Source organism: Dermochelys coriacea, chromosome 14 (genome assembly GCF_009764565.3).
Source record: "Dermochelys coriacea isolate rDerCor1 chromosome 14, rDerCor1.pri.v4, whole genome shotgun sequence".
NCBI classification, from domain to species: Eukaryota; Metazoa; Chordata; order Testudines; family Dermochelyidae; genus Dermochelys; species Dermochelys coriacea.
In genome coordinates this window covers 32,373,129-32,390,786 of record NC_050081.1, presented here as the reverse complement: position 1 = coordinate 32,390,786, position 17,658 = coordinate 32,373,129, and the positions used below count along the sequence as shown (strand labels likewise).

Genomic DNA, 17,658 nt, shown 5'->3' with positions numbered 1-17,658 from the left:
CCCCTGCCCGCAGCCAGCCCGTCTCCAGCCCCCTGCCCGCAGCCAGCCCTGCCTCCAGCCCACCTCCGCACCCCCTGCCCTGCCCGCAGCCAGCCCTGCCTCCAGCCCATCTCTGCACCCCCTGCCCTGCCCACAGCCAGCCCTGCCTCCAGCCCCCCTCTGCACCCCCTGCCCGCAGCCAGCCCGTCTCCAGCCCCCTGCCCACAGCCAGCCCCTGCCTCCAGCCCCCCTCTGCACCCCCTGCCCGCAGCCAGCCCTGCCTCCAGCCCCCCTCTGCACCCCCCACCCACAGCCAGCGCCTGCCTCCAGCCCCCCTCTGCACCCCCTGCCCTGCCCACAGCCAGCCCTGCCTCCAGCCCACCTCTGCACCCCCTGCCCTGCCCACAGCCAGCCCTGCCTCCAGCCCCCCTCTGCACCCCCTGCCCGCAGCCAGCCCGTCTCCAGCCTCCTGCCCACAGCCAGCCCTGCCTCCAGCCCCACTCTGCACCCCCTGCCCTGCCCACAGCCAGCCCTGCCTCCAGCCCCCCTCTGTACCCCCTGCCCTGCCCACAGCCAGCCCTGCCTCCAGCCCACCTCCGCACCCCCTGCCCTGCCCACAGCCAGCCCTGCCTCCAGCCCACCTCTGCACCCCCTGCCCACAGCCAGCCCTGCCTCCAGCCCACCTCCGCACCCCCTGCCCTGCCCGCAGCCAGCCCTGCCTCCAGCCCACCTCTGCACCCCCTGCCCTGCCCACAGCCAGCCCCTGTCTCCAGCCCCCCTCTGCATCCCCTGCCCGCAGCCAGCCCCTGCCGCACCCGCTGCCCTGTATCCAGCCAATCCCTACCGCACGCACCCTCTGCCCTGCCCGCAGCCAGCCCATCTCCAGCCCCCCTCTGCACCTTCTGCCCACAGCCAGCCCCTGCCGCAGCCCCTGCCCTGTCTCCAGCCAACCTCTGCCGCACACACCCCCTGCCCTGCCCGCAGCTAGCCCTTCTCCAGCCCCTGCCGCACCCTGCCCTGCCCGCAGCCAGCCCGTCTCCAGCCAGCCCTGCACTCCCCTGCCCTGCCTGCAGCCAGCCCCTACCTCCAGTAAGCCCCTGCCCTGTCTCCAGCCAGCTCCGCACCCTCCTGTCTCCAGCCAGCTCCGCACCCCCTACCCTGCCCGCAGCCAGCCCCACACTCCCTGCCTCCAGCTAGCCCTGTCCCACACCCCTATCTGCAGCTGGCCCCACATCCACTGGTGCCCTGCAGTTCCCAGGGCAGTAACCCTGCACACCTGCTTCAATGAGGGGGGCAGGGAGCAGCTGGGACCCACACATATGCATACCCTAGGGTGACCAGACAGCAAGTATGAAAAATCAGGACAGGGAGCGGGGGGTAATAGGAGCCTATATAAGAAAAAGACCCCAAAATCGGGACTGTCCCTATAAAATCAGGACATCTGGTCACCCCAGGGAGTGGTGGGGACCCACACATGTGAAACAGAGCTAATTTCTAGTTCAGGCCCATCTTTTTAAAAAAGAACTTTAGGTAGGGTTAACATACATCGTATTTTCCCGGACAGGTCAGGCTTTTTGGTTCTTAAATCGCCGCCCGGGAGGAATTTTTAAATTTTAAAAATTCCTCCCGGGAAAATACGGATGTATGGTAACCCTGTTGGTACAAAAAATACATACTGGGGCACATCCCTTAAATCAGAACTTTTTATAGGGAACCGGTTGTTGAGATTTTGGCAGCTCATCACTGTAGCTGTCTATCCATAAACCTATCACCACAAACATCCCTCTATCAATCCAACTTTCCTTCATTCCCCCACACACCACTGTTCTCTTCTCCATCCATCTTCATAAATCCTCTATCAATCCATCTTTCCATCCATCTATCCCCTTACACACTGTTCTCTCTATCCATTTAGCCATCCCCATGTACATATATTTATCTAATCTATCTGTTCCCATACACACTCTGCTATCTGTTCTCATACCCACCCCTCTCTCCATCACCATACACACCCTTCTATCTCTCTCTTTTTCTCTATTCCTATACACACTGATCTATTGACCTCCATGCACACCCCACTATCTACCTTCTTTGCCTTTTGAAACTCCTATTACTGTAATCCTCCCCCCCCCGCCCCAGTGCTGCACCACTTCTGAGTATCTCTGAATCCTCCAATGACAGTCAGAGATTCCCAGCTCCGTTTCCTGCACTCTCATTTAACTGCACATCAGTCACCCAGTGGCCAGTCCCCTCTGGCCCTCAATGCCTCTCCTCCATTGCCCATGGAGTTCCTCCACTGATGGACTTGTCATCATGCATCCCAGCAGTTCCAGGGACTTCTCACCCAGCAATCAACACTACTGGAGAGGATCTGAGGAAGTCAGCTCTGGTGAGGTGAGCCATCCCCACCATGGAGCATCTCACATGTGCATCTCCTGCCGTCAAAGACCAGAGTGCTGGTATATCAGCTCCGGAGCTGGGCCGGGGAGAGATCCAGCTGGTGATTGCAAATTGCCTTGGGAGGAGGGCTGGGACCATGGGTGCTGTCATGCTCAGAGATGCAGCTGCAAAGGGGATCATTATAGCAGGCCAACAGCCTCTGCAGTAATTAAAATCTGCTTTCTGTTCAAAGGTCAACTTTTCTAAGGCTACATCTGCTCTACGAGCTCAGGGTGTGGTTCCCAGCTCACACACACATACTCGCGCTGCTCAACCCACTGATCTACAGCCTGAGAAACAAGGAGATGAAGGAGGCTCTGAGGAGGACACTGCTGAAGGAGTGGTAGGGGGTTCTGCTCTGGCCCAGGCTGCAGGGAATGGCAGGTCAGGAGGGTAGGCAAAGGGGTATGGAGCCTTTCTCCTCTAGGGGTTGCTAACTTCAATCCTGCAGGGGAACACACACAGCATTTTGCATGACCTCTAGGAGTCACTCATAGAATAAAAAAATGCCTGTTTGATGATACAACCAGAACACTAATGGGAGCTGGGGGAGGTGTGTGTTGGGGAGTATCCTGATTGGAGGAAATGAGCTCTGCTCAATGTGTGTGAATGCAGAGTACAAGAGAGCAAACCAAGTGTGTGTGCAGGGAGGCTGGCTCACATCTCTGCCCTTTTTGTGTAGCTGTGTTTCAAGATTGTTACCTGGATAAATGTGGTATCACACTTAGATACAGAGAGCAAAGTTCTGCTCTCCTTTTCTCTGCTGGAAATCAGGAGCAACCCCAGTGATGTCAAGAGATTGACACCTGTGCAGCTGGGACCAAAATCATGGTGACATTATATTTGTATGTTACATACCACACTCCCCTCCCACCACCAGGGACAAAATCCAGGAGTCCGAGCACCACAATCTGCAAATGCATCCCGGAATACTCAAGGAGCTGACTGAGGAGATATCAGAGCCATTAGCGATTATCTTTGAAAAGTCATGGAAGATGGGGAGACATTCCAGAAGGGGGGAAGGAGAGCTCAGTGGTTTGAATATTGGCCTGCTAAACCCAGGGTTCTGAGTTCCCTCCTTGAGGGGGCCATTTAGGGATCTGGGGTAAAAATTGGGGATTGCTCCTGCTCTCAGGGGGTTGGACGAGATGACCTTCTGAGGTTACTTCCAACACTGATAACCTATAATTCTAAGACTGGAAAAGGGCAAATATAGTGCCCATCTATAAAAATGATCTGGGCAAACTGGAGAAATGGCCTGAAGTAAATAGGATGAAATTCAATAAGGGCAAATGCAAAGTACTCCACTTAGGAAGGAACAATCAGTTGCACACATACAAAATGGGAAAGGACTGTGGAAGGAAGGAGTACTGCAGAAAGGAATCTGGGGGTCATAGTGGATGACAAGCTAAATATGAGTCAACAGTGTAACACTGTTACAAAAAAACCTGAACATCATTCTGGGCTGTATTAGCAGGAGTATTGTTAGCAAGACACAAGAAGTAATTCTTCCATTCTACTCCACACTGATTAGGCCTCAGCTGGAGTATTGTGTCCCGTTCTGGGCACCACATTTCAGGAAAGATGTGGACAAATTGGAGAAAATCCAGGAAAGAGTAAGAAAAATTATTAAAGGTCTAGAAAATCTGATCTATGCGGGAAGATTTTTTTTTAAAAAATTGGGTTTGTTTAGTCTGGAGAAGAGAAGACTGAGAGGGGACATTATGACAGTTTTCAAGTACATAAAAGGTTGTTACAAGGAGGAGGGAGAAATATTGTTTTTCTTAACCTCTGAGGATAGGACAAGAAGCAATGGGCTTAAATTGCAGCAATGGGAGTTTAGGTTGGACGTTAGGAAAAACTTCCTAACTGTCATGGTGGTTAAGCACTGGAATAAATTGCCTAGGGATGTTGTGGAATCCCCATCATTGGAGATTTTTAAGAGCAGGTTGGACAAACACATGTTGGGGATGATCTAGATGACCTCTTGAGGTCCCTTCGAGTTCTATGATTCTATGACAATCTAACCCTCTAGACCCGCCCCCCCCCCTGGCCAGGGACAGAAATGAGAAGTTTTCTAACTCTTCAGAGGGGTAAGATTCTGGAACAATCTCCCAATAGGAGTTGTGGTGGGCAAACAACTTAATTAGTTTTAAAGGAGAGCTGGACAAATATATGTGTGAGATTGTATGATGGGGTTGTTTGTGAGGGCTTGGCAGCCCTGAAGGTCCCCTCTGATGTTTCTAAAAGTTCATGCTTAAGGGTTTCAGTTAGTCTTCTGTAAGGATCAGGAGGAATTTCTCTCCTCCATAATATGTTCTGTTTTTGGGGAGGAAGCGGATGTTTATTTTTTGTTGTTCTCTCCTTCCTCTGAAGAATCAGGGATGAGCATCAACAGCTGGAGCTGGGACACTGGGGGTGGGGGGTGTCAACTTTACATATAAAATGATGGGGTCTAAATTAGCTGTTACCACTCAAGAAAGAGATCGTGGAGTCATTCTGGATAGTTCTCTGAAAAGGATTACCCGATGATCGCCTGTTCTTTTCATTCCCTCTGAAGCACCTGGAATTGGCCACTGTCGGTAGACAGGATACTGGGCTAGAAAGATCATTGGTCTGACCCAATATGGCCATTCTTATGGTGACAAAGGCCCCAATTCCAGGGTCTGTGGCCCCAACATTCCAGGGTTCTTGGCCCTGTAACTGAGGTCTAACGTTCCGCACAGAAAGTGATGCACGTAGCAGACAGGAAGTCTCGAGTTCATTCATGCTTCCCTCCACTGCAGCGGGGGTGGGAGGAAACAAGAGGTGGAGGGAGGGGCATGAGGAAAGGTGGGGAATAACCCTTTAACTGACGAAGGGCTACAGTCCTGCTTCAACCTGTTATCTCTAGTGACTTCCCATATCCCTCCTCCCCAAGGGCCAAGCCTATGAATCCCTCTAGCACTAAAGACCTGGCTGCACTCATATTGCCCTGGTGCTGGACATGGTGTTGCTGGAGGTGCAGTTTGGGGATGGCCACCAAGTTACCGATGAACACACCCCAGCTCTGCAGCACGTTATAGGCAGTGATGGCAAAACAGGAGCCCTTGGAGTCAGCCAGGCCGAATGTGTTGCCAGGAAACCAGGTGAGAGCGTGAGCAAGGTGCTGGGACAGGAGTTGGGGTGACAGATGGATGGCACTGAGGATATATAGATGGATGGATGGAAGCCCACGCTGATAGTCATGAAGATGGATGGATGGGAGGATGGAACTGAGGAAGCACGGGTGGATGAACAGAGCTCAGGAATGACAGATGGGTAGCAGGATAGAGAGATGGAGGGAGCTCAGGAGGGACAGATGGATAGCAGGATGGATGGATGGACAGGGCTCAGGACTGAGATAGATAGCAGGATGGACAGAGACCAGGACTGACAGAGGGATAGCAGGATGGATGGGTGATAGAGCTCAGGACTGATAGATAGATAGTGGGATGGACAGAGCTCTTGATGGACAGATGGATAGCATGATGGACAGAGCTCAGGACTGAGAGATGGATTGCAGGATGGACAGGGCTCTGGACTGACAGATGGAAAGCAGGATAGATGAAGCTCAGGACTGACATATGGATAGCAGGATGGATAGGGCTCTGGACTGACAGATGGAAAGCAAGAGGGATGAAGCTCAGGACTGATAGACTGATGTAGCTCAGGAGTGACAGATGGAAAACAGGATGGACAGATAGATGGCACAGAAGATGGATAGATGACATTAATAGAAAGCGCTAAAGATGGATAGACGGACAGGCTGGTACTCACAAGGGCACCTTCTTGTCTGTGGTGAGGCTGACGACCACCCTACCCAGCACTACGGCCCCCGTGTTCACGCCCGGCTGCAGGGCTCTCAAGGGCCGATGCTCCAGTGCCGCCTTCTGTCCCGAGGAACCCTGGTACTACCCATCCCCACAGGGGCCCAGCTGGGATGGGTGCAGGCTTCCCAGCATGCTCTGCCACTTCTTACCCTTCACTTTGCCCTACATGGGGAGGAAGGATGGCTGGGTCACTGACTGAGACATGCCTCCCTGTAGATCGGGCAGGGAAGGGCAGGGAGCAGGGTGGATGCTCTACCTTGATCTCCAGGAGGCTGGTGAGATGCTACAAGAAATCCAGGAGCTGCTGCTGGCACTGCTGGGGTTCGGGCCAGGCTGGATCAAGGGCTGCTGCATGGGAAAACCCTTCCAGGGCCCCTGTGTAATTCTCCTCATATTTATGCAGCTTACCCAAGAGAAACACAACACAATGCTATGGTTTCAGCAGCGGGGTTTGGAGCCAGGACTCCTGGGTTCTGTTCCAGGCCTGAGGTGGTCTAGTGGGTTAGAGTGAGGGGGCTGGGAGCCAAGACTCCTGGTTTCTATTCCTGGCTCAAGGTTGGGGGTGGGGTCCACAGGGTTAGAGCAGCATGTTCAGGGAATCAAGATTCCTGGGTTCAATTCCTGGGTCTGGTAGGGAAGTGGGCTCTAGTGGTTAGACCAGAAAGCAGCAGTGACACACAGACACCCCGAGCAGGGCTCATTTCTTCCAGCAGGGAGCAGCAGGCACACAGACATGGCCACACACCCAGAGTACATCACAGTTCTTACTAACTAGATGGCCAAACAGAAAGCACCCCAACTGAGCCCTGGCCCTGCTCAGTGCCCTCTACAACCACACAAGAGCACTGACGCTGGCAATGACTCCCAGGGGAGAGCACTCCCTACTGAGCCCCTATATCTTTCAATCACATTTTCTGCTCCCCTCCCTCCCACCTTCTCACTGTAGCTCTGTTGAGGTACAGGTCTGGGTTACAGGATGCTGTAGGATGCACACAACGTCAGAGCATCCCCTCCTGAGCCTCCCACCTGCTCCTTGCATCACAGCACCCCCTAGTGTGGTGCTGGAGCACTGGCACCAGCATTGGCTCTGGAGAAGAGTGCCCCCTACTGAGACTTCTGCCCTGCTCCCTGCAGCACAGGGCTCCCTTGCAGCCAATAGAAGTCAGAGCAGCACCTACTGCCTGAGCATAGGTACTTAGGGCCTGCTGGGAGATACTGGGATTCTGGCCTGTGTTGAAGAACAGCGAGAGGCTGGTATTTCCCAATGTCTGTGGCAGAGAGACACAGAGGTTAGCACTGAGAACAGATGGACAGAAAGCATCAAAGAAGATGAATGGCTGGCTGGCTGGCTGGAGGGGTATAGCTGAAGATGGAGGATTGAATGGATGGCTACAGCTGATGATGGGTGGAGGGATTGCTATAGCTGAGGATGGATAGACAGAATCATATAGCTGAGGGAGACGGATGGATACAGCTGAGGATGGATGGTGGGCTGGAGGGATGGCTATATCTGAGCCTGGATGGATGGATGGAGGGAGGGAGGGAGGGATTGCTATAGCTGAGGATGGAGGGATGGCAGGACACTGAGGATGGAGTGTTGAATGGATGGAGGGATGGATATCGCTGAGGATGGAGGGATGGTGGGACATAGTTGAGGATGGATGGTTGAATGGATGGATGGCCAGAGGCAGATAGCTGAGGATGGATGGTGGGATGGATAGATGGCCATAGCTGAGCATGGATGGATGGAGGGAGGGATTGCTATAGCTGAGGATGGGGGGATGGCGGGACACTGAAAATGGAGGGTTGAATGGATGGAGGGATGGATATAGCTGAGGATGGAGGGATGATGGGACATAGTGAGAATGGAGGCCTGAATGGAGGGATATTGCATTTGCTGTCCTCCCCCCCAGAGCCAGGTGAAGGGCAGGAAGTTGCAGAGCATGCTAGGAAGCCTGAGCCCCTCCCAGGTGGCACCATGTGGGGTCCCAGTGTCCCTTGGGGCAGGGAGTGGGTGGGAGTGTAGGCTAGGGAAGGGAAAGGGGCTGTCACTCACACCACAAGTGGCTCTCCTGCATGTCCATCTGAACAGCCAGCTTGGCCTGCTGGATGCTGTCCATGACATTCTGGGCGTGCTGCTCTGCACTCTCAGCTCGCAGCTGCCGCAGAGCCATGGACAGGTTCTGCAGCGAGACCTTGTTCTTCCACTGTGGGGGTGGACACGGAGCCTGGGTCAGCACCTCAGCCCTGCCTTCTGCCTCCCCACTCATACCTCTTCTGCCCTCAATTCGGCCCCCTCGGCTCGCCCTGTAGGCCTCGCCCAGCTGGTTCCAGGCCTCACCACCTCTGGGTCTAACTTCACGGCCTTGGCCAGCAGCTCCTCAGCCTGGGGGCTGTAGTCAGGTGTGACGTTTAGAACCTTCCCCTTCAGCATCAGCACCTGGACCGGGCCCTGGGAACAGCTGGAGACACAGAGCCGTAAAGGGAGGGCACAGCCTGTGGCACAGCTCCCCTCCAGCCCCAGGGCAGGGGACTGGCTGGCTCAGGAGGGGAATGGGGCACAGGGCCTATCCCCTCTAGGGGGCGCTGGCCACAATCCAGCCCCAGGGAGGGACACTGGTTGGCTCATTGGGGTGTGGAATGGGGCATGGAGCCTTTCCCTTCCAGGGGTGTCAATTCTAATCCAGCCGCAGGGGGGCCCCAGGTCTGTCTGGCTCCTGGAGGTGGGAATGGGATGCCAGGTTTTTCCCCTCTAGGGCAGGGGTCACATTTCCCTCCTGTACCCAGTTACCATCTATCTCTCCCATCTGCTATAGTGTCTTCTCCATTTCCTCCAGCACATCTTGCTGCTTTCTCCCAGCATCCTCCACGCCATGGCTTTCAAAGTAGTGATCCCAGAAATAGTACAGGTCATCGACCAGTTCCTATGGTGATGAGGGCCAGGGAGGAGACAGAGGTGAGAGAGGCAGGGATGAGAATGATCACATTGGTAAACTACACCCTAGTTGCGCTGCCTCAGGTGGCCCGCAGCCTGGTGCTTAAGGCGCTGGACTAGCACTAAAGAAACCTGGATTGAAATCACAGCTTCACCAGAGACTCTGCATGTAACCTTGGGTAAGTGACTTAGACTAGGGATTTCAAAGGAGCCTAAGGAAATAAGGCCCCAAATTACATTGCAAGCCAATTGGAATTGGGCTCTTCACTCCTTTGGCCTCATTTGCAAATCCAAGTCACTGAATCTCTCTGTGCCTCAGTTTCCTGCCAAGATTGGGATTTTCAAAGCTGGCAAAGGAATTCGGAAATCAGTTCCCATAATTATATGTATTATGATAGTCATGGCCCAGGCCCCCTTGTGCTACATGCTGTATAAACACAGAAAAAAAGGCTGTCCCAGCTCCTAAGAGCTAATTAATGGGAATTGGGCATCCCAATCCATTATGCAGTTCTGATATCATCAATTTCAGATGATGAGCTCTTCGGGGAGGTGTCTCACGGTGGGTCTGTGCAGCATCCAGCACAATGGGCCCTCACTTTGGTCAGGGTCTTGGCAGCATCTGGCACAATGGGATCCCAATCTTATTAGTGGTCTGAGTGGTACCCAGCACAGTGAGGCCCTGACCACATCTTAGATATAATTTGAAGGCACTCAAAGTGCCAGGAGGATCAATCTGACCCATTTAAATATGAGCCCTATCACCTGGTGTACAGGCCTCACACACTTCAGCCTCTCATGCCTTTCACCACTATTATTATTTATTATTTGTATTATGGTAGCACTTGTCCAACATCAGGGCCCCTGTTGTGCCAGGTGCTGCACAGACCCTGACCGAGATCAGGGCCCCATTGCACCAGATGCTGCACCAACCTCAGCTGAGATCAGGGCCCACTATTATGCTAGGTGCTGCACAGACACAGTGGGAGACAGACCCTGCTCTGAAGAGCTCCCTGTCTCAACAGACAAAAGAAGGGTTATTATCCCCATTGTATAGACAGGGAAAGTCAGGCACAAAGGTCTAGTGCCCCAGGCTGCCTCTTAAAGCCCCAAATATCAGTGACCCCATCACACTCAGACCACTCCCTCTCCCTATGCTAATGACCCCTTTATTGTGATTTTAATTAAAAATCCAATACACCGTTTACAAATGTTACATCCCACAGCATTTTACAGGTTGTTTCATAGATTCACAGACTTTAAGGGCAGAAGGGACCATCGTGATCATCTAGTCGGACCTCCAGCCCATCGCAGGCCACAGAACCTCACCCACCCACTCCTGGAATAGACCCTTAACCTCTGGCTAATGTAGTAAGATGAGGCCCAGAAATATAAACCCTTGTATCAGAGGCCCAGTATGAGGCCTACTGCCTGAGCCAAAGTGACGGTTAAGACTTTGCTAATATAAAGCAAAGCTAAGTTATGAGCCAGAGGCAGGCCCTGCTCACAGAAGCTGGCAAGAAGGCGGCTGATGTTGCAAAAACACACATACCTAAAAGGTACTGGACACTAGACATATAAACATATGCCAGGATGGTACCAGAATACTCCAAAACTAACACATTCCACATAGAACATGCTGACCCATCCTAAAGACAGGATCAAAGGATAATATGATGGATAGAGTTGTTTTGATTGAACCAACATGTACAAGGTGATAGGCGGCACCTTACTACATAGAGGGGTTGTACCTCAATACGTCAGGAGTGATGTGTAACGGTGACGGAAGTGGATCCGAGGTCGAGTATGGGCAAATTCATCAGGAACAAGGGCAGTAGGTTTGTATAATTTTTGGTGGTGCATAGAATAGGTCCAAGTTCTGCCCCACCCCCAGCCTTGTAAGCCAACATGCAGTAACTCCTCACTTAAAGTTGTCCCGATTACCGTTGTTTTGGTGATAAGGTGATGATCAATGAGAGCAGTAGATCTCAAACTTTTTTTTCCATGTACCACTTGAAAATTGCTGAGGGTCTTTGCAAACCAATTAATGATCTTTCCAAATGTTGTTTGTATCGTTAGCTAACCATTATAAAGCGCTTTGGATAAAAGTGCTTGTCACACGGAGCCTCCTCTCTGTGAGCAGACTGTCTCCAGGGCAAGAAGCTTCACAGCTTCGAACTTCCTGGGTCTGACCTCGGAGCATTCAGCATCCCCTTCCTCACCATGCGCTTCCCACAGTGAGCCCACACAGGCGGGGCTCTCGGGAAAGCCAGAGGGCCCTGCACCCCAACTCCTCAGTCAGACATGACTCTCAGCCAGCCAGTAAAACAAAAGGTTTATTAGATGACAGGAACACCATCTAAAACAGAGTTTGTTGGTACAGAGAATAGAACTCCTCAATCAGGTCCATCTTGGGGGCAGGCAGGCCAGACCACGTCTGCGCCTCCCTCCATTTCCCCAAGCCCTTACACCCCCTTTCCTGGGGAGGTTTGAGAATAATATCCTAACCAATTGGTTACAAAGTGAAAACAGACCCAAATCCCTGGATCTTTGGACACTGAAAAAAAAATCAATCAGTTTTTAAAAGAAGAATTTTATTAAAAAAAAAAAAAAAGAAAAGGTAAAAATCACCTCTGTAAAATCAGGTTGGAAGATAACTTTACAGGGTAACAAAAGATGAACAAAACACAGAGAAACCCCCTCGAGCCTTAGTTTCAAAGTTGCAACAAAACAGGGATAAACCTCCCTCTAGCAAAGGAAAAATTCACAAGTTGAGAAAACAAAGATTAAACTAATCCGCCATGCCTGGCTCTACTCACAATTTCTATAATATGAGAGACTGGTTTGGAGGACATGGATTGATGTCCAATCCCTCTTAGTCCCAAGAGCAAATGAACATAGAAACAAAGAACCCAAAACAAAGCCTCTCCCCCGCTCCCCAGATTTGAAATTATCATTTGTCCCCATTGGTTCCTCTGGTCAGGTGCCAACCAGGTTATTTGAGCTTCTTAACCCCTTACAGGTAAGGAGGAATTTTAGGCTACCCTTATGGTTATGACACACACCCCTCCAGTCATGGGAGGGAGGGTGGGAAATGCAGCTGTGTGTGTGTGTGTGTATGGGGGGAGTTAGTTGGTTACAGTTTGTTGTAATAAGCCATAAATCAGGTGTATCTATTCAGTTCATGATTTTTAGTGTCTTGCAAAGTTATGAATTTAAGTTCCCAGGCTCATCTTTTGACAGGGTTGTGCAGATTTCTTTTGCGAATGAGGACTGAGAAATCAGATGTAGAGTGATCGCTTTGTGAAAAGTACCTTTAAACAATTACAATCCGCACTCGATGGGGATCACATCCTGAAAGAAATCTTTCCTGAATCCCCACTTCTGGCTTTCAAACAACCCCCCATCCTTTCCAAGTTCATCATCAGAAGCAAGTTCCCCACAGATAAGGACACACCAACTCAAAGCAGCATCAGACCCTGCCAGAACAACAGATGCAAAAGTAGCAGACATATCTCCTCTGCTACGATGAGCAATACTTCCCCCAACACACCTTTCAAGATCCATGGGTCCTACCTGTGCCTATCACAACATGTGGTGTACCTCATCCAGTGAATCAAATGCCCAGACAACAGCTATGTGGGTGAAACCAGAAAATCACTATGCTCTCAAATGAACTGTCAATGAAAAATGATAAAATACAAACACTGTATCACCTCTGGGTGAACACTTTTCACGAAGAGATCACTCTATAGCAGTCCCTTGAAATATGTTAACTACTTATGCTAAACAATCTGTTCCACCTTGTATTTAGCTGACACACTGAGTACATTTCCCAGTCCTGAAGAAGAGCTCTTCTGTCTAAGCTTGAGTCTCTCACCACAGAAGATGGTCCAATAAAAGATATTACCTCACCCGCCTTGTGTGATGGGATCCCCGGGGTACAACCTGGAGCTGTGGGACCACTGTGTCCCCTTAAATCTCCAGCCTGTCTCTCACAATACTATGCCAGTGACAAGCAGCAAACCCCTCCAGGTGCTGTGATCACTCAGCCATCAGCTTGTGCAGACACACACCCAGTTAAATTGCATGAATGTTCTCTAAGACAGTCATGAATTATACAGAGAGGGGCACCAGCCAATCACCCCAGCCTTGCACCAGAGAAATATACCGTCTTACACTTCTCAAGACTCCCTTGGACAGTGCAAGCTCTTGTGGCCCTTGTGAAGCTGAGCTGAGATTCCCCAAGCACTTCATCCAAAACTGTTTTAGGTAAAATATAAAATAGATTTATTAACCACAATAAGATAGATTTTAAGTGATTATAAGAAGCAGGCATAGAGATCAGAGTTGGTTACATAAGAAATACAAATAAATTTGGAGTCTAAATTCTACAAATGAAGCAAGATTTGAATCAAACAGTTTCTCACCCTAATAGATGTTACAGGCAGCTCACAGTTCTCTATACACAGGCTGGAATCCCTTCCCAGCCTGGGACCAATCTTCCCCAGTTCAAAGTCTTTGTCTTCCAGATGATCTTCCAGGTGTTGAGATGGTGGAGGAGAGAGGCCAAGTGGTGATGTCATTGACCCTCCTTATACTTTCTCTCCAGGTGCTTGAACGATCCTTGCTGTGAGGTGGGGTCGGGCAGTACCCATTGTGTACGTGCCCTCTTTGGAGTCTCTGGGAGAGTGGATTCTTCTTGATGGGCCACCAACGCCTGTCTGGCCAGTGATGGGTGCCCCTTTGTTGTTACTGAGAGGCCAGCTGTGCCCATCTTCGAACCTCACTATATTTCAGTAACATATTTAGCAATATGTCATAACATCACATACAATGATATTACCCACAATTCAACAGGATACTAATGTTCAGCAGATCCAGACTTCTCAAATGATACCTTCCAAGGCATACTTTGTACCAAACACACCATCCTCCTATCACAGTGGTGAATATGGGGGTCCAGGATGCTATTTTGAGGTACAGAGGGTCACAGCTTGTCTTTGTAATATTCTGGGACCAACACAGCCACAACAACAGTGCATGACTTTTTTTTTATAGTTTCCATCTGAAGGTTTTCAGATGTCAGTTGCCAAAAAGCAAAAAAAAAAAAAATTCATTTTTCAGGTTTCAGTTATTTTGATGAAAAGTCAAAATCTTTTCTCCTCTCCTCCCCCTGCAAAATTCCAACCATCTGTATCACTCTTAAATTTATATGTGTGTGTGTGTGTGTGTGTGTGTGTGTGTGTGTGTGTGTGTGTGTGTGTGTGTGTGTGTGTGTGTGTGCAAGCACACACATCTTTTGTATACTGCATTTCAGTATCAGGGCCCATTTAGACCCTCCTTCTTTCACAATAGAAACCAGATTGATTGATCCTCATTTCATTCAACTAGTCTGAATCCTTTGTGAGGGCCAGACATTTCCTGACAGCTTTTCTCAGGGCCTCCTTGACCTCTCTGTTTCTCAGGCTGTAGATGAGGGGATTGGTCAGGGGAGTCAGGACTGTGTAGCAGACAGAGAACACTTTGTTCAGGACTCTCAGGTTGCTGGATTTTGGTACCATGTAGACAATCATTATGGTCCCATAGAAAAGTGTTACCACGATGAGGTGAGAGAAGCAGGTGGAAAAGGCCTTTTGCCTCCTGGTGGTGGAAGGGATTCTCAGGATGGTGCTAACGATACAAACATAGGATGTCAAGATTAATAGAAAGGGAGAAACTGCATCTGGGAAGGAAAATATATAAAGAATCAGCATCATCTGGCTGGTGTCACTGCAGGAGAGCTTTAGCATTGGGGTGAGATCACAAAAGAAATGGTCCATTTCATTGGGGCCACAGAAAATTAATTGTGACATAAAACACATCATTATTGTACAAGGTAGAAATCCACTTATCCAACACCCAGCTGCTAGCTGGAGGCACAACTTGCCATTCATAGAGGTTCCATAGTGCAGTGGTTTGCATATGGCTAAATACCGATCATAAGACATTGCCGCCAGGAGATAACACTCTGTAGTTGTTAGAAAACAAAAGAAAAAAAACTGTGTCATGCAGCCCTGCACAGAAATGGTTCTGTCCCCAGTCAGGAGACTGGCCAGCATCCTGGGCAGGAGGGCAGAAGTGTAGCAGGTTTCTAGGCAGGACAAGTTCCCCAGGAAGTAGTACATGGGGGTGTGAAGGTGCTGATCAGTCACAACCAGAGCAATGATGAGGATGTTTCCTGCCATGGTCACAATATAGATCACTAGGAAAACCAAGAAGAGAAGGATCTGCAGTTCAGGGAGATCCCCAAACCCCAGGAGGATGAATTCTGTCACATATGTTTGATTTTCCGCACCTCCTTTCTCCATGAGCTGCATCCTATGATAGTGAAAAGTAATAAACATTGAAAGATTTGGCTGTACCATGAAATTAGATAGATTTCCATCTTTTGATTCCATAAGACTTCCCACTGCAATCTGAGAGCTGGGTTTATATTCTCTCACGACAGAGAAACTTCTTCACTCCAGAGAGATTCCCCACACATCCCAAAGAGCTGTCACCCAGTTAACTTGCCCCTCTTCTGCCCCATACCCCAACTTTTTTCATTAATTGATTCTTAGATTTAAGACCAAAAGGGAGCATTTGGGGATGGAGGTTTGCACAACTGATTAAAAGAGCTCTAAACTAGAAACTTGGAGGAGATGCTCATGTAATCTCCATGCCTGATTCTAAGATTGAGAGGGAGGAAAATCAAGTCAGAAAGGATACAGCAATGGAGAAAGGAGCCACAGTGGGTAGGAGAATGGACATTAAGAGGAAGGATAGTGCTGATACCAGTCAGATAGGTGACACTGGAAGAAGAATAACTGTACCCAATCAGGAAAGGAATGTGGACAAAGCCAAGCAGCAACAGATAAGATGTTGGTACACCAATGCAAGGAGCCTGGGTGACAAAATGGATTAACTATCACTACCAGTGCTGGAAGTGAAACCAGATATTATAGGGATAACAGAAACATGGTGGAATAATAGTCATGACTGGAGTACAGGTATTGATGGGTATGTGCTGTTCAGGAAAGACAGAAATAAAGGCAAAGGTGGTGGAGTACCACTGTACATTAATGATGAGGTAGACTGTAAAGAAATTAGAAGTGATGGAATCAATAAGACAGAGTCGGTTTCGGCTAAAATCACTTTGGGGAAGAAAGCTTGCGGAGGGTCTTCCTGGATAATCTTGGAGTCTGCTACAGACCACCAGGATCCGATATGGATAGAGACCTCTTGTTAATGTTTGTAATGAAACAAATACTACTGGGAATTGTGTGATTAAGGGAGACTTTAATTTCCTAGATATAGATTGGAGGACAAGTGCTACAAAAAGTAATTTTCCCTCTGCTGATACTCACACCTTCTTGTCAACTGTTGGAAATGGGCCAACTTGATTGCATTGGCCTTGTTGGCATGATCATAAATGATCTGGAGGATGGTGTGGATTGCACTCTCAGCAAATTTGCGGATGATACTAAACTGGGAGGAGTGGTAGATACGCTGGAGGGGAGGGATAGGATACAGAAGGACCTAGACAAATTGGAAGATTGGGCCAAAAGAAATCTAATGAGGTTCAATAAGGATAAGTGCAGGGTCCTGCACTTAGGATGGAAGAATCCAATGCACCGCTACAGACTAGGGACCGAATGGCTCGGCAGCAGTTCTGCGGAAAAGGACCTAGGGGTGACAGTGGACGAGAAGCTGGATATGAGTCAGCAGTGTGCCCTTGTTGCCAAGAAGGCCAATGGCATTTTGGGATGTATAAGTAGGGGCATAGCGAGCAGATCGAGGGACGTGATCGTTCCCCTCTATTCGACACTGGTGAGGCCTCATCTGGAGTACTGTGTCCAGTTTTGGGCCCCACACTACAAGAAGGATGTGGATAAATTGGAAAAAGTACAGCGAAGGGCAACAAAAATGATTAGGGGTCTAGAGCACATGACTTATAAGGAGAGGCTGAGGGAGCTGGGATTGTTTAGTCTGCAGAAGAGAAGAATGAGGGGGGATTTGATAGCTGCTTTCAACTACCTGAAAGGGGGTTTCAAAGAGGATGGCTCTAGACTGTTCTCAATGGTAGCAGATGACAGAACGAGGAGTAATGGTCTCAAGTTGCAATGGGGGAGGTTTAGATTGGATATTAGGAAAAACTTTTTCACTAAGAGGGTGGTGAAACACTGGAATGCGTTACCTAGGGAGGTGGTAGAATCTCCTTCCTTAGAGGTTTTTAAGGTCAGGCTTGACAAAGCCCTGGCTAGGATGATTTAACTGGGACTTGGTCCTGCTTTGAGCAGGGGGTTGGACTAGATGACCTTCTGGGGTCCCTTCCAACCCTGATATTCTATGATTCTATGATTCTATGATTCTATGACAAAAGTAATTTTCCTTCCCTTGGTATTCACCCCTTCTTGTCAACTATTGAGAATAGGC

The 17,658-nt window shown here is 49.7% G+C and overlaps 2 protein-coding genes and 1 long non-coding RNA gene across 3 annotated transcripts; all 3 read right to left on the bottom strand.

Moving 5' to 3' along the window:
- Window positions 1–6,217: 6,217 nt before the first annotated feature.
- Window positions 6,218–7,286, bottom strand: LOC122456632. Its single transcript, XR_006275613.1, has 3 exons — window positions 7,211–7,286; window positions 6,526–6,672; window positions 6,218–6,431 (listed from the first exon to the last, which is right to left on the bottom strand). It is a non-coding gene; the product is annotated as an uncharacterized LOC122456632 (long non-coding RNA).
- Window positions 7,287–7,369: 83 nt separating this feature from the next.
- On the bottom strand, window positions 7,370–13,978 carry TTC5 (tetratricopeptide repeat domain 5). Its single transcript, XM_043497481.1, is given in 5 exon segments — window positions 7,370–7,537; window positions 8,326–8,610; window positions 8,613–8,732; window positions 9,061–9,193; window positions 13,958–13,978. Coding segments are annotated over 5 exon segments (723 nt in total). The 3' UTR covers window positions 7,370–7,373.
- LOC119843062 (olfactory receptor 5B21-like) lies at window positions 13,527–15,560 on the bottom strand. The gene is made up of 2 exons (XM_038371958.2): window positions 14,512–15,560; window positions 13,527–14,371 (listed from the first exon to the last, which is right to left on the bottom strand). Exon 1 carries the CDS (start codon window positions 15,558–15,560, stop codon window positions 14,592–14,594), a length of 969 nt encoding a protein of 322 aa, XP_038227886.1. The 3' UTR covers window positions 13,527–14,371; window positions 14,512–14,591.
- Window positions 15,561–17,658: the final 2,098 nt, after the last annotated feature.

Coding starts and splice junctions, on each gene's coding strand:
- LOC119843062 (XM_038371958.2), bottom strand. CDS start 15,560: ATGCAGCTCATGGAGAAAGGAGGTGCGGAAAATCAAACATATGTGACA.